The sequence below is a fragment of the Diabrotica virgifera genome, chromosome 6, assembly GCF_917563875.1.
Source record: "Diabrotica virgifera virgifera chromosome 6, PGI_DIABVI_V3a".
Classification (NCBI taxonomy): Eukaryota; Metazoa; Arthropoda; class Insecta; order Coleoptera; family Chrysomelidae; genus Diabrotica; species Diabrotica virgifera.
In genome coordinates, this window is record NC_065448.1 from 9,836,959 (window position 1) to 9,851,752 (window position 14,794).

Genomic DNA, 14,794 nt, shown 5'->3' on the forward strand with positions numbered 1-14,794 from the left:
TGTAGCCGAAATGGCCTAATTCTTGTATTACTAAGGTCTTTTGACCTAACTATGTAGCTAGTTCCAACCACTTTGGATCTAAAGTTTTTAACCTGATGATGGACTGATAGGTCCGAAAACGTTTGCGTTTTTTTGTACTAGTGATGTACCCACTTCAACCCAATTTGGATCTTTTTAGATAAAATTTTTTAATAAATTTATATACCATCTACCTACAAGTGAAGTTTTACTTCCTTAGTAAGGTTTTTATTGTGGTATCAGCCAATGACAGGAATCTTTTCCTTTTAATTTTATAGATGTAGATAACTTATAGCATAAAAGAGAGCTCCAAATCTTATAAGTATTTCGTATAATCCTGGTTTTGGGGTTTATAGTATACAGCTCATCTTCAGGTCAAACATCAAAAACTTTCGAAGGATAGCAGTATTATAATACAAAATGTCAGTGAAATTTCTTCTTCCTCAGTTTTTCTTTTTCAAAGTTCGCTTTCTTACTCTTCTTCGTCATTCACTTCTGTCCATCATGTCTCCTTCGTACATTGTACACTCTTCATACACTATAGAATACGCAAGCACCACAGTCGTAGTAGAAGAGCAAAAACGATGGCTAGACGATATCAGAGCAAAAGTGGGGAGAGAATGGCACCAAATAGTACAAAACAGAGAAGGGTGGAAAACTCATGGGGAGGCCTCTGTCCAGGAGTGGATGCAGACAGGCTGAAGAAGACCAAGAAGTGTCTTTTTTACCCAAACCTTTCTCTCTCAAACATCTGCCGCACAGTTCTTCCATCGTATCCTCGGTTTTTCTCTACCTCTCTTTTGGTATGTATTATCATTTTCTAGCCCTTAAAACTTGTTGTTAACGTTGTACTATCTTTTGAGTGTTCAAAATATGTATCTTCAACTGGCATGTGTTTAGTCGAGTTAGAAAAAATGTGTAATACTTATACTCCAATGGCCAATAGCCTTTATTTCTAGGGTATAGAGAGTTTTATGGTCTAGAATACATGGCATTTCCATTTCCATCGCATGAAATCATCTGCGTAATATAGTCTCAGATGCACTCCTTTTTTATACATCCATTAATAATGTTTATATAGTATCCTCCTCTATTTATAGCAGTTGTTATGTAATGTTATATGTAGTTATGTCAGTTCATATTTTATTAGTTGTCAAAATATATTTATCGAAATGTTCTACTTATTCAATCTGCAGATATAACAAATTGGCGACGAGGTAAATCATTGAATAACCAGATTTTTAAACTACATATCAAACATGGATCCAGATCAATTTAAACAATTTATGATGGTAAACCAGGAAATTTTAAATCAACTGCATAAAAGTTTGGCAAGTACTTCAAATTCAAATAATACTAATAATTTTATACCTTTATTCGAAAATTTTGATGAACAAAAAGAAAACTTCAAAATTTACATAGAACGTTTCGAAAACTACCTTAAAATCAAACACGTTTTCGATGACAAGAAATTTGCTTTAGACTTACTATTGAATTCTATTGGCTCTGCAACTTTTTCAATGCTTTCATCTTTAGTTGCACCTCACAAAATTAGAGATTTTGATTACAACACCATTGTAAAGAAACTTGATAATCGCCTGAATCCAAAGAAAAATATTTTAGTGTTGCAGCATAAATTTCTTTCCTTATATCAACAAGAAAATCAGTCAATTTCCGAATATACTACTGCTCTAAAACAAGCTACTCTTGAATGTGAATTTATCTCTACGTGCGAATGTCAGGCAAACATTTCTGAACATTTTTTACGAGCTCAGTTTATTCGAGGCATCAATGACAACTTAATTAGAGAACGTCTGCTGGAATCCAATGAAAAATCATTTCTTTAAATATCAACCAAATCAATCAATCTAGACAGAGACCAAATTCAGCGTCTTATAATAGGAAGCGTTCCCAGTCTAGATCAATAATCAATTTTCAAGAGTTGGGGATAGACAATCGATGTTTACGATGTGGTCAGCAACATCTTGTTAAAAACTGTAAAATCAATCCTAAACGACTTTTTTGCAAAGGTTGTAAAAAATATGGTCACGTCATTTTAGTCTGTATTTCAACGCTTTTAGCAAACAAAGATAAAACTAACTCGACCCATCATCTAATTAATGAATATTGTATTGCGTAAAAATGCCAAGCCAGTCTATTTTAAAGAACGAGATGTACCGTATGCACTTAGAGAGAAAGTTGAGAAAGAACTTGACAACTTAGAAGCTCAAGGAATTATATCGAAAGTCAACCATAGTGATTGGGGTTCACCACTGGTTGTTATTCCAAAAGCTGATGGAGGTGTGAGACTTTGTGTAGATTACAAAATTGGTGTTAATGAGAGAATTGTGTCCGCAAACTATCCAATCAGAAAAATCGAAGATATATTGAACAGCTTAAAAGATTCATGATATTTTTGTCGATTGGATCTGTTCAAAGCATATCTTCATCTAGCAGTAGACGAAGAGAGCAGTATTATCCAGACTATATCAACACATCGAGGAACATATCGAATGCATCGACTGTCTTTTGGAATTAAAACTGCCCCTTCAGAGTTCAATCGAATTATTGATCAAATTCTATCTGGTCTATCAAAAACTCACTCATACTTTGATGACATAATTGTTCATGGATCCAGTAAACAAGAATGTCGACAAAATCTTGACGCATGCCTTCAACGACTAAAAATGTTCAATCTACACCTTAATCGCAGAAAGTGTGCTGTTTTCGAAACCGGTACAGAATATCTTGGTCATCTTATCAAGCACAACGAAATATTAAAGTTTCCAAAAAAGATTCAAGCTATTCTCGACATGCCACGTCCCACAGATGTGGATGGAGTTCGAAGGTTTCTTGGTATGGTAATGTATTATACCCGATTCATTCCTAATGCTTCAACTAAAACGTACCCTCTACGGAAACTTTTACAGAAAAGAGCAAAATTTATTTGGAATAATTCATGTGAAACAGCTTTCAACAAATTAAAAGAGGAAATTGCGAGTGATCAAGTTCTAATTCCATATGACCCAAGTTTGCCCGTAGTATTAGCTTGTGATGCAAGTCCAACCGGTGTTGCAGGGGTACTATCTCATGTTATTGATGGAATCGAAAGGCCTATCGCATTTGCTTCAAGATCTCTTACCAAAGGTGAACAAAATTATAGTCAGTTAGACAGAGAAGCACTTGCAATTATGTTTTCAGTAAATCACTTCTTCATGTATCTTTTTGGGCGTAAGTTTAAACTCATCACTGATAACAGCCCTCTAACGAGAATGTTTCATCAAAATTCAAAATTACCTTCAATGACTTCTGCTAGACTACTTCGATATGCATCATTTTTATCAGGATTTGATTACGAAGTCGAATACAGAAAATCTTCTGATCACGTTAACGTCGACTGTTTTTCTAGAGCTTCTATCAATCAACCTTCATCTTCTTTAGAAAAAATTCTCAACGAAGAAATTAAATCCATCTGTCATGAGTCAATAAAAGAAATTTCAACATACAATCTAACCTATCAAAATATCAAAGATGCCACAGACGAAGATCCTATTTTATCAAGAATTAAATCTGATTTAAAATCACAAAATCAAAATGAACATGATTTTATTTTAGAAGACGAGATCCTTTTTAAAGGTCAGAGAATTGTTATTCCAACTCAACTCCAACGACTGGTCCTATCGGAACTCCACAGAACTCACATAGGTATTACAAAGATGAAACAACTTGCAAGAAAGTATTGCTATTGGAAAAACATTGACAAAGACATTGAAATTATGGTCAAGTCATGTCAACCTTGCGCTGAAATTCGAAAATCACCTTCAAAAGCTCCACTGCACCACTGGGATACTCCAACAGAAAATTGGGACCGCATCCATATTGATTATGCGGGTCCATTCCAAGGTTTTTATTTTTTTGTTGTGGTTGACGCTAAATCACGCTGGGCCGAAATCAAAATTCTTAGAAATGCGCCAACATCAGAAAAAACCATCGATCTTCTGTTAGAGATATGTTCTACTCACGGATATCCTCAGGTTATGGTGTCAGACAACGCTACAATTTTTGTAAGTGATCAATTTAAAAAATTTTCAAAAACTCATGGTATTTTTCAAAAGTTTATTGCTCCTGGTCATCCTGGTACAAACGGCTTAGCTGAACGAAACGTTCAAACCCTAAAAATGAGACTAAAAGCTATGTCTACTGATAGTTTACCCATGAGTAAGAAAGTACAAGAAATTCTTTTAAAATATAGAGCGACACCACTTTCCTGTGGAAAATCACCAGCTGAAATGTACCTGAACAGATGTTTAAGAATCAAACTCGACGCACTACGTCCACCAAAACTTAGAAGATCAGAAAATCAACCCAATGGTGCAAGACAATTAAATGTGGGGGACAGAGTACAAGTACGGTATTACCAAGGTAACCAGGAACTTTGGAAATTTGGCACAATTGTTAAAAAGTATGGATTGTTACATTACGAAGTCCAACTTGATGATGGCTATTGTTTAAAACGTAACATTGACCAAATTCGTAAAACCATGGTACCTAAAAAGAATGTAACCTTTGTAAACGAACCAGAAGTAATTCATTATCAGCCACAGTATCAAGAACTCCCCCTGCATCTTCTGCCATCTATCCAACCTCCAGTCCATTTACATCCAAATCCAATCAACGAAAATGTAGATCCAATGATAGAACCTGATCATCCTGATAATGAACTGGTACCCATTAATGAACCTGCTGCGGTACCCATTAATGAACCTGCTGCGGTACCCATTAATGAACCTGCTGTTGAAGAACGTAATGATCTTCCACAGTTAAGAAGATCTGAACGAATTCGACTTTTCAAGTCAAGATTTTAGATTTAGGTTTTTAATTCTTTTCTATTTTTTTTAGTTCAAAATAGCGTGGGAGATTATAGTATCCTCCTCTATTTATAGCAGTTGTTATGTAATGTTATATGTAGTTATGTCAGTTCATATTTTATTAGTTGTCAAAATATATTTATCGAAATGTTCTACTTATTCAATCTGCAGATATAACAGTTTATATTTCTCTTTGATCATTAATTAGTGTCACTAAAAGTAAAAAATAATCCTACACTCCCATTTTATTTAATTTTTTGAGTTCTTCGCCAATATGGATTACGATATTACGCAACTAATGCAGGTATAGTTTTAAGTGAAAAAACTATCAGTTTGCAGTAAGATTGAATTATTATATTATGATATAGAAGAAAGATGTGGCTTGATTTAATCAATTTTTTAAATAATTTAGAAAACAATAAACACTATTTCCAAAAATTTCGCTTTATCTAACATCTGTAGCACCAATTTTGATCTATTGATTAGTAAAAACTCCAATCGGCCTATGGTGATAAGTCCGTAATGAGAGAAATGTAAAAATCATGCTTCTTATTGCGACCTTTTTACAATTTCACAGTATGTAGATGATTAATGAACGATGATACACGTTTATGTACTGGTTTAAGTCAAGTTTTAAATTATTGTTTGAATGTACAAGTTGGGAGGCACATTGAATATTATTATATTAGAATGTATTGATAAGCATCTTCCAGAAAGTATAGTTTCCAGTTTCGTACAAAAATTGTTAATACGACAGTCCTTTTGGGCAATAACAGAACTGTTCATTTATGGTTGTTCCAGTAAAAACAATTTACCTATCTTTTTTGAATCGATATCAAAAAAGTTTTAAAACAAATAGTTTTTATACATGATAATATACCAAATTTATACAGTATGATACTAACCAAGTCTTCTTTTCTTTTTTATTTAATGTAAAATATCTAATTTTGATATTTCTGACCATGTAGCAATTATTCATTTTTTTATTTTTGTTGAAAATCAACAAAAATCTAAAGAGATAGCTATAATAACAGGAGTAAAAGCAAGGATAGATACTATCCTCTCTGCTTTTTAATATGTTCTCAGAAGAGATGTTTTAGAAGACATCAATGAAGGCATATCAATTAACAGAATATTAGTGAATAATTTCAGATTAGCAGACGATACAGTACTCTTTGCGGACAGTAAAGAACTGCAAATTTTGGTTGATCGCACTACTCAGTACTGCAAAAGGTATGGGATGGCTCTGAACATAAAAAAATCAAAAAACACGATTTTCAGTAAGAACAAGATTGAAGGCGAAATAATCTACGTTAACGGAAAAACTTCAGAGAAAGTTCCCAGATACTTAGGATGTGCGACTAATGAACAGAAGCGCTTTCAGTAAGATGAAAGCAGTATCATGCTATCGAAAAGTAGGAATAGATATTAGAACTAAAGCATTGAGATGCTGATTATTCTCTGTCCTTTTATAGGAAGTTGAAGCCTGAACAATTACGGACGTAACTAAAAAAAGACTGAAAAAAGACTATGAGATGTAGTGTTATCGAAGAATGAGGAAAATATCATGGACAAAAACACGTAACAATCAAGTAAACATTAAGAAAGATGAAAGAGAAAAAGAAATACTCAACACTATAAAGGAAACAAACATGAGCTACAGCGAAGTGGAAAAACAACAATAGAATTCTTCAGAACATTTATATGTATATGTTTTGTGGAGTTTGAAAAAGCCTTAAGCTGCTAATTAACGTGTTTTCCACCAATTTAGAATAATAAATTGTGAAAACCTTGAATTGTACATTGCTCTCCGTCCGTAAACACAACTCCTTCGTTATTAGAAGAGAGAGAATGACAAATAAGGTGTCATGAGAGCTTATAAGCTAAAGATAGTATTAAAGGTGAAGAATTTGACCTTGAACTTTCGGTTCCAGAGTTGAAACCGGAAGTACTACTTTAAAGTCGCCGAAATAATACGAGCGATATATTATTCGACGCGCTTTAGCAAAACGAGAGCAAAGATGTACTTCCGGTTTTTAAAAATCTAAAAAGTTGTAACCTAACGTGTTGAAAGAAGAGTTTAAAGAAGTTATTCATTATACAGCTTAAGGTTAAAATCCAAGAAAAGATTTTTGCATTGTGTGCCAGATGATCCGACAAAAACTAAAGAAAATACTCCATCAGGTACTGGAGAGACCAACTGGAAGATCTGGATGACTTTAAACCGAATAAAAATCAGACGCAGCCCTAGTGAAGATAAATAAAATGGACTGACTAGAACATCGAAAAGCCTCATAATAACATTATGCAGAAAATAATTATCAAAGAAAAAATGGAACACCTTCTCAGGTGCTCCACAATCTGTATCCTCGACGTTCCATGGTTTGTAGTTTGGTCTATAGTATGCCATGGTTGGGTAAAGATCCTCAAATAAAATTAGACATGAGTCCAGACTTGAAAAAGTAAGGAAGTGATGGATAAATAAAAACTTCTTGCTGATAGATAAATTCTTTTGTATTGAATAGACTAAAGAAAACATTACCCAAAATCTTTAGCTTTAATGGCCAATGAAAAAGATTATTATTATAGTTATCAAGGTGATACAGTAGCGATCAACAGGTAGCCAAAACGCGTCCCAATGCGGCTGTAATTTTGAATATTTTTTCGAGATATTTGGCACACGTATTCGTAATATAATAAAGAATGGCAGTACAGAGCCCAATTTGAAAAATATATTAATATGTGGAAATTACCCTGTAATTAAATACAATATTAAAACAACGAGCCTGTACCGCCATTAAGAAGAACAAAAAAATGCACTTTCTTCAGAGTAATTTCCACATATTAATATATTTTTCAAATTGGGCTCTGTACCGCCATTCTTTATTATATTACGAATACGTGTGCCAAATATCTCGAAAAAATATTTAAAATTACAGCCGCAATCTTGGATCGCGTTTTCGCTACCTGTTGATCGCTACTGTTTCCTCTTAAAGATATTTAATCAAAATATCAAAATTTAATATAATTTTAATAAAAAAGACAAGAAATATCGTTTATGAAAAAAATTAACATTGAAATAAACAACTTTTGCTGTAATTGTTGTATTTATTTAAAAATTAAATTAAAAATACAAATTTGTCACTATAATTGTTCAGAACAAACGTTTTCGGACTTATCAGTTCATCTTTAGTGAACCTTTTAAGTACTTTCACTAATAACTGCAAAACCAAACAGTGGTTGGGTTTAAATTGTTGATTACATACTCCCGGATAGTGATCTATTTCCATCGACGTATAGTTGGTTAATTTAATACTTTTAAGTATGTAAACAACAATGTGATCTCAACCACTGTTTAGTTTTGCGGTTATTAAGGTAAGTACCCAACGCTCACTGAAGATGGACTAATAAGTCCGAAAACGTTTGTTCTGAATGATTATTGTTTAATTTAGTTTTAATTTAATATTGATACCAATTACAACAGCCAATTCCCGAAGGCTATCCCGATTTAAGTTATTGTTCATATTACTATAAAGTATTGTTAAACTATGATTTTGAAGGTTGTTAACCATTATGGTTATCTAGCCTCTTTTTCTCTCACAGGTAAAAACAAAGACTTTGTTTAACTTACTGTCCCGATTAACAAGTTTTGTACTCGCCGAACTCTCTGGAAAGCTGCCTAAACGCGTGGAATTCTTTTAAGGACGGTCCATATATTATAACACACTTTGAGTATGAACACAGTGTCTCTTAGCCACTCACAGTTTTTTCTCAGTGTAGTTATGTCGGGTTTACTAATTTGGAAGAGGATTTTCCTGTCGGATGTCGGATTTCAGTTTGACAAATTCCTTGGCTACTTCGTCGTTTGTGCGTTGAGACAAAATCCTTAAAATGGTCCAGCCGGTTTCATCCATTTGGATCCTCTTACCCAGTGACAGCCAGCAAGCACACGAGCCCTTCAAGTTAAAGTAAAATGTTAGAATGTGGAACAGAAATAAGAAATTAGTACGATAAAAGATGCAAATAATAAAATATTTGTAATTACATATTATACGCTTGTTAAAAATTAACCAAAATTATCATTTCTCGCCTTAAGGAGAGACATGGTTTGAAAATTTTGAAATGTTCAATTTTTCATTATTTAAACTTCACAAGTACACAACTTCAAGAATACTCTCTGAAAATTTCAGATTGGTCGGAGTAAAATTACCAGAGATACAACGTATTGAATATCCCCACCTTCGACTCGCTCTGGAGCATTTTCACGCCGGCGAGCATAGTGAGAAAAATTCAACACCTGTCCCCTTCTCTTGTGTAAATTACTCCGCGGTTCAAAAACATATTCGTTGTGTATCACTTTACGATTTGAGAGACAAAAAAGAAATTGAAATTAAAAGTTGTCAAAACTTTAAACTCGTTTTTCTCAAAACTGCAATTTTTTAAAGGCGGTGGACATTGTAACCAAAAACCTGCAACCGATGCGCCTGAAATTTTGCATAGAGTTTCGATATAAATATATTTCTTAAGGTAAAACTGTTGAGGTATTTCTTGTGTTATGCTTATTTTTGGTGTAACAATACTAATGTTGATTTTCACCATTCTTTTACAAACAAATTCGATATTTTTACTTCTGATTAATACCAAAAAGTCAAAAATCGTTTAAATTAAAAAACGAGACAATGCTACCTCGAGAAACTTATAAAGGTATATAAGCTAATTAAATCTTTTTGAATTTTTTGTTTCACATCTTCCAATGACGAGTTCTGATGTCCACCAAAAAATCAAGTTTTTTGGAAGTGTCTGAAAAAATTGCCACCGTTGGCGTCTTTTTCAATATTTTGCCTTGAATTTGTTTTTTAATAATCTTTGAGTTGTACTGAATATGTTTATTTAATTTAAAGATAGAACAATTCTATTATAGTTTAAAAAAAAAGTCAATTCACAAAAATGATTATTAAAGTTGCTTTCAAACCATACCCCCACCCCTTAATCATTTTGTCTGGCATAAAATTGTATAAAACATAATTTTCTCCATTTTTGCTTATTTACAATTCTGTCGTAAAGTTAATAATAAACAAAATAATTCAATAATAATTATACTTTGTCAATATTTTCCCTCATCTTCCGAATATATACACCCTACGAAAAAAATTGCAAAAAAGAAATTGTATAAAATTTTATTGAAAAATTGAAAATGAGCGAGATATGGAATAAAAACAATTCTTATAAAACCAATCCCAGCAAGCTCTTACGTTCGCACCTTTACCACAAACGAGATAATTCAATAATTATGCTTCCTACCCCCTTTCACCATATTCCCCCTTAACTCGAAAAATATTGATCGCACGAAAAAAATTGCAAAAAAGAAATTGTAGGAAGTCGCATTTGCAACATTTTCGGTTACTGCAATTTTGTCGAAAAGTTGAAAATGGCGGAGATATTGAGCAAAAACTGTTCTCGTTTAATTCAAGATGGTGGGTAATGTGGCTACGTATGAAGCTGCAGGGCAATATAGGATGAGAACTAACAAAGAGCTCGAAGAATTATACTTAGACGCCAACGTAATAGAAGAAATAAAGTCCAGAAGGCACCTCAGAAGACTCTCTGACGAAAGAACAGTAAGGATGGTATGGGACGAAGTCCACCTGAAAGTAGACCACGGGGATGCCCTTGACTCCGATGGCGAGATAATATAGTAGGAGACCAGAAACTTTTGGGCGTATCTAGTTCTCGATACAGGTTCTCATGACAGAGAACAGTGGAGGCATGTTGTCGAATCTACTAAAACCCACGAAGGGTTGTAATGCCAAGGAGTAAGTAAGTAAGCAAGGCAACTTTACTTAAATATATTAAATAGTAATTTATAGCGACTAAGACACTAATTTAATATTGTAGAAATAGTACTTACTTTTTCGACGATGTCTTTGAGCTGCATAACAGCTACACCAACCAGTCTATCTTCTCTAGCGAAGCAATAGTCTTTTACACAAATATGCAACTCGAAACAGTCCAATTGTTCCTCGTTGCCAATAATACTACAAATTAGAATATAAAATTATTACAAGAATGCAAGAAGTTTGTTAAAATGAGAAGGTACGAAACGACACTGTGGAGTTGAATGAAGTCTTAATTCATAAGTATCCACCTTTGGAGTTCAAAGATCCCATTGATTACCGAGCCGAAGGATTCCTTGTTGAAACGTGCGGGGGTTAGATGACATTCCAATGGTGTCTTTCTGGTGACAATCATATGGAACCTTTCTTGTTACACGGCCGACGCGCTGCGGTTGGAACGTTCGGTGTAATGTGAAAGTTACCATGGGATTTCTTGAGCCACCATTGAATGTCATCGTGCGAGTTACAGTACAATGACCGCTACCATCCAGTAAATTCTACCACGTGGAGTCAACACGAGGCTACCGCTTGAACATTCTGGACTTAATTACGACGTACTGGACAGCAAGATCAGCAATTATAAAATTATAAAACACCAAATCAATATTTTTCAGTCTGATCTAAATGTGTAATAAAAGTATTAGAAATCTAACTGATTACTCGCAAATTCTATAAACTCTTTTATACATTTTACCGCTTCATTTTTATGATTTAATAAATATATAGTTGTATATCTAGAAAAATCATCAATTAAAGTCAAAATATAACGTTTACCCCCTGGAGTAACAGTCTTCATGGGCCCGCAAATATCCGAATGTAATAAGTCAAGAATATTAAATGTATTGCTATGAGAAAATTTTGGAAAACTCTTACGTAAAATTTTACCTTTCATACAGCATTCACAAGTTTCCCTAATCCTACAGTCTGTCATATCAATCCCGACTGCCATTTTCTTTTCCATTAAGTGTTTGACTGCATCCATGTCCCTGTGTCCAAACCGTCTATGCCATGCATGTTGACAGTTGCTGGAGTGCTCCACAGCACTCAATCCATGGTCCACAGTTGAAAGTTTGTATAAGTCCGGTGAAGGCACCGCACTCGCGACGACTTTTCCGTGTAAAGCGATTTTACACTCGTTTTTATCGAATTGCACATTATGTCCCGCACTTGTTAGCTTTTTCACCGAAAGCAGATTTGAGTCTAATCCCGGCACATACAACACTTCGTCGATTTTTAAATTTTCCACTCCCGATCCAGTCACGCACTCAATAAGTCCTGTTCCTATACCCTGAACCTCGGAGTATTGCCCTTTCTCCGCCAAACTTACAACGCCTTTTCTGCTACCGTCAAATTGGGTATAGAATCCTTTGTAATTAACCATGTGGCTCGAAGCTCCTGAGTCCACATACCACGAAGCAGAATCCCTTTTTCCGTCCCTTGAGCTATAATTGACCATAAAACATGCATCATCAGTACCTTCAGTGACTTTATTGGCCTTTTCCTTCTTAAACGCTTTGTACTTAAAGCAATCTCGTTTAAAATGGCCCTTCCGGTTACAAAAATAACACTGCCTTGCTTCTGCCCTTGCAGTACCATTATTTTTGTTACCCTCGTATACTGACTTCATCACCGACTCCTCCTGATTTCTTCCCAAAGCTCCCTGACGTCTCCTGTACTCATCTATTAATTTACTCGTAACAAATTCTAGAGTAAATTCACTCGATGGCCTACTTTCCAGCGCTGTAATCAAAAAACTGTATGAGTCTGGAAGACTTCCCAGCAAAATTCCTGCTGAGAACCTGTCCTTAATTTCTTCCCCTAAGGCGGCCAGTTTATTCAACGATTCTAGGAATAAACTAATGTGTGCTTCCATATCACCATTCTCCTCTAGCGATAGCCTACAGATTTGCTTTAACAAAAACACCATACTAGACAAACTTGATTTCTGATGATACTCCCTTAGCGCTATCCACACATCGCGCGCGAATTCCCTGTTCCGGATATGCACTAATTGATTAACGTCAACAAGTAAGGCTATAGTTGACAAAGCCTTATCATTTTGTTTTTTCCAAGAACTGCTTCGATCTGCTTCTAATGGTAACTCACTCGAAACTATTTCCCATAGATCAGCATTGATGAGTAACATTTTCACTAAATAACTCGAAGATTGATAGTTCTTGCCGTTCAACTTTTCGACGTTATATTTCGCACTCTCCGCCATTATGTATTCGGTTAACACGAAAATTTCGCGAGTGTACACTTTTAATTATTATCTTAATACAGGTGAGCTAACAACGTAACTGAGCCCAGAACCTATTAGAAATAGTAGATAATAAAAGGTACAAATAATACTAAACAAACTATTTATTTTATAACCGAACCGTATTATAATAATATACAAACAAAGAAATTAAGATGTGTCTTCTACAACGTATACTTCCAGACTACTGTAAAAATATCAAATACAAAACTACTAAAATCGCTTTCACATCCATATGTCTTGTAACACGATACTTTCATGTAATCAATCCTATGTAAGAGTTTTCGACCTAAAAGGTTCGGGGAATTAGCCCGCCCACTTTGACTGCTATGTCCATTTTAACACTAATAAGAATACCATAATTTATAGTTGAATATATTCTAACAAAAAGTGTTGTTACTAAAATCTTTGTAAGTCGAAAAAAAAAGTTTTAAATTTGGGAGTTTAGTTTTTCAAAAAGTGTTTTTTCGAAGAACACATTTACGTTCTAACCCCTGCCCGTTCAAATTCTTACTGTGTGAAACCGCTGTTACAACGTCCTTCAGTTTTTCGTCTGAGTTTGAAGCGCTTCTTTTTGAGATGTTTTTTCAGGGGACCAAACACATGGAAATCGCATTGTGATACCCTGACCACTTCTCACTATGTCGTCTACCTTGCCAATGAATCGTGTTTGCCTTGCCATATTTCGGTGCGATAAAAGGGGAACTCCACATTATTCGGAAGCTGAAGGCTACATTTGCAGCCCTGCATGTCTCACTACGTTATCTCCTAGCGGCATAGGAAAATATGTTTGTGGTTACGTTGTTGCGACGTTTAGTACCTTTTCATTTGAGCAACCTATTAGTACATTTTTATTTATATTTTAGCAATATATTTAGCAATCTACGTACGTATGAGAAATAAATGAGAGCTTAAAGCGTATATTTTTACTTACAAATTAAACGTTTCATTATATTTAGGTGACCAGTTGTTGGCTTTGGATTTTGTTGCATGTTTCCTCTTCTTATCGGCTAGGTGTGGTCCTATGAGGTTGATTTCGACGAAAGGTCGGAACATGCCTGACACCAGGTTCCATTTCAAATCATTGGCCGCCACAACTACCACAAAGAATAAAAGTAAATAACTTTAGGCCGAAAAAAACCCAACATATTTTTTCACACTAAAAAAATGTTACAACCCAGACGCTAGCCCCGAACTGCTACCATTAAAGGAAAGATATAATGATTTATAGATTATCAAAAAGCGTTCGATAGAGTACAACATCATAAACTCGCACATATACTAAAAAAACTGGACATATATCAAAAAAACATTCGTTGCATTGTTGCATAGAAGCTCTTTACTGGAATCAAACAGTTGTCGTCTAGGTGGATAACGAAATAACGCAAGCTCAAAAAATTTCTCAGAGGTGTAAGACAGGGACGCATTCTCTCCCCACTACTGTTCAATTTATATTCAGAGAGAACTTCCTGTAAGCTCTTGAGAAATGTGAAAGTGGCAACAAAGTACCTGAGTCAATAATATACGATATGCCGGTGATTCGTTCTTAATAGCGGACAATATGGAAGACCTCCAAAACCTTCTTAATAAAATTGGAGAACATAGTAACAACATGGGACTTAGCATCAACATAAAAAAGACGAAATTCCTTATAATCAGCTGTAGTCCATTGAAATGTTACATTTAGTGTGCATTTCTTAGATGAGTCAGTTTTATTTTTTTAATGTATAGGGGGGTTCAGTAGAAACTTAAGT

At 34.5% G+C, this 14,794-nt stretch overlaps 1 protein-coding gene across 1 annotated transcript in view; it reads right to left on the reverse strand.

The window, feature by feature from the left end:
- Window positions 1-7,808: 7,808 nt before the first annotated feature.
- The window catches only part of LOC114332289 (protein unc-13 homolog C), a 354,800-nt gene continuing 347,814 nt past the window's right edge, over window positions 7,809-14,794 (reverse strand). The window contains exons 22-24 of the mRNA XM_050653285.1: window positions 13,975-14,137; window positions 10,795-10,921; window positions 7,809-8,842 (exon numbers count right to left, since the gene is read on the reverse strand). Coding sequence (XP_050509242.1) covers window positions 8,681-8,842; window positions 10,795-10,921; window positions 13,975-14,137 — 452 coding nt within the window. The 3' untranslated portion in view covers window positions 7,809-8,680. The remainder of the gene's footprint in view (window positions 8,843-10,794; window positions 10,922-13,974; window positions 14,138-14,794) is intronic.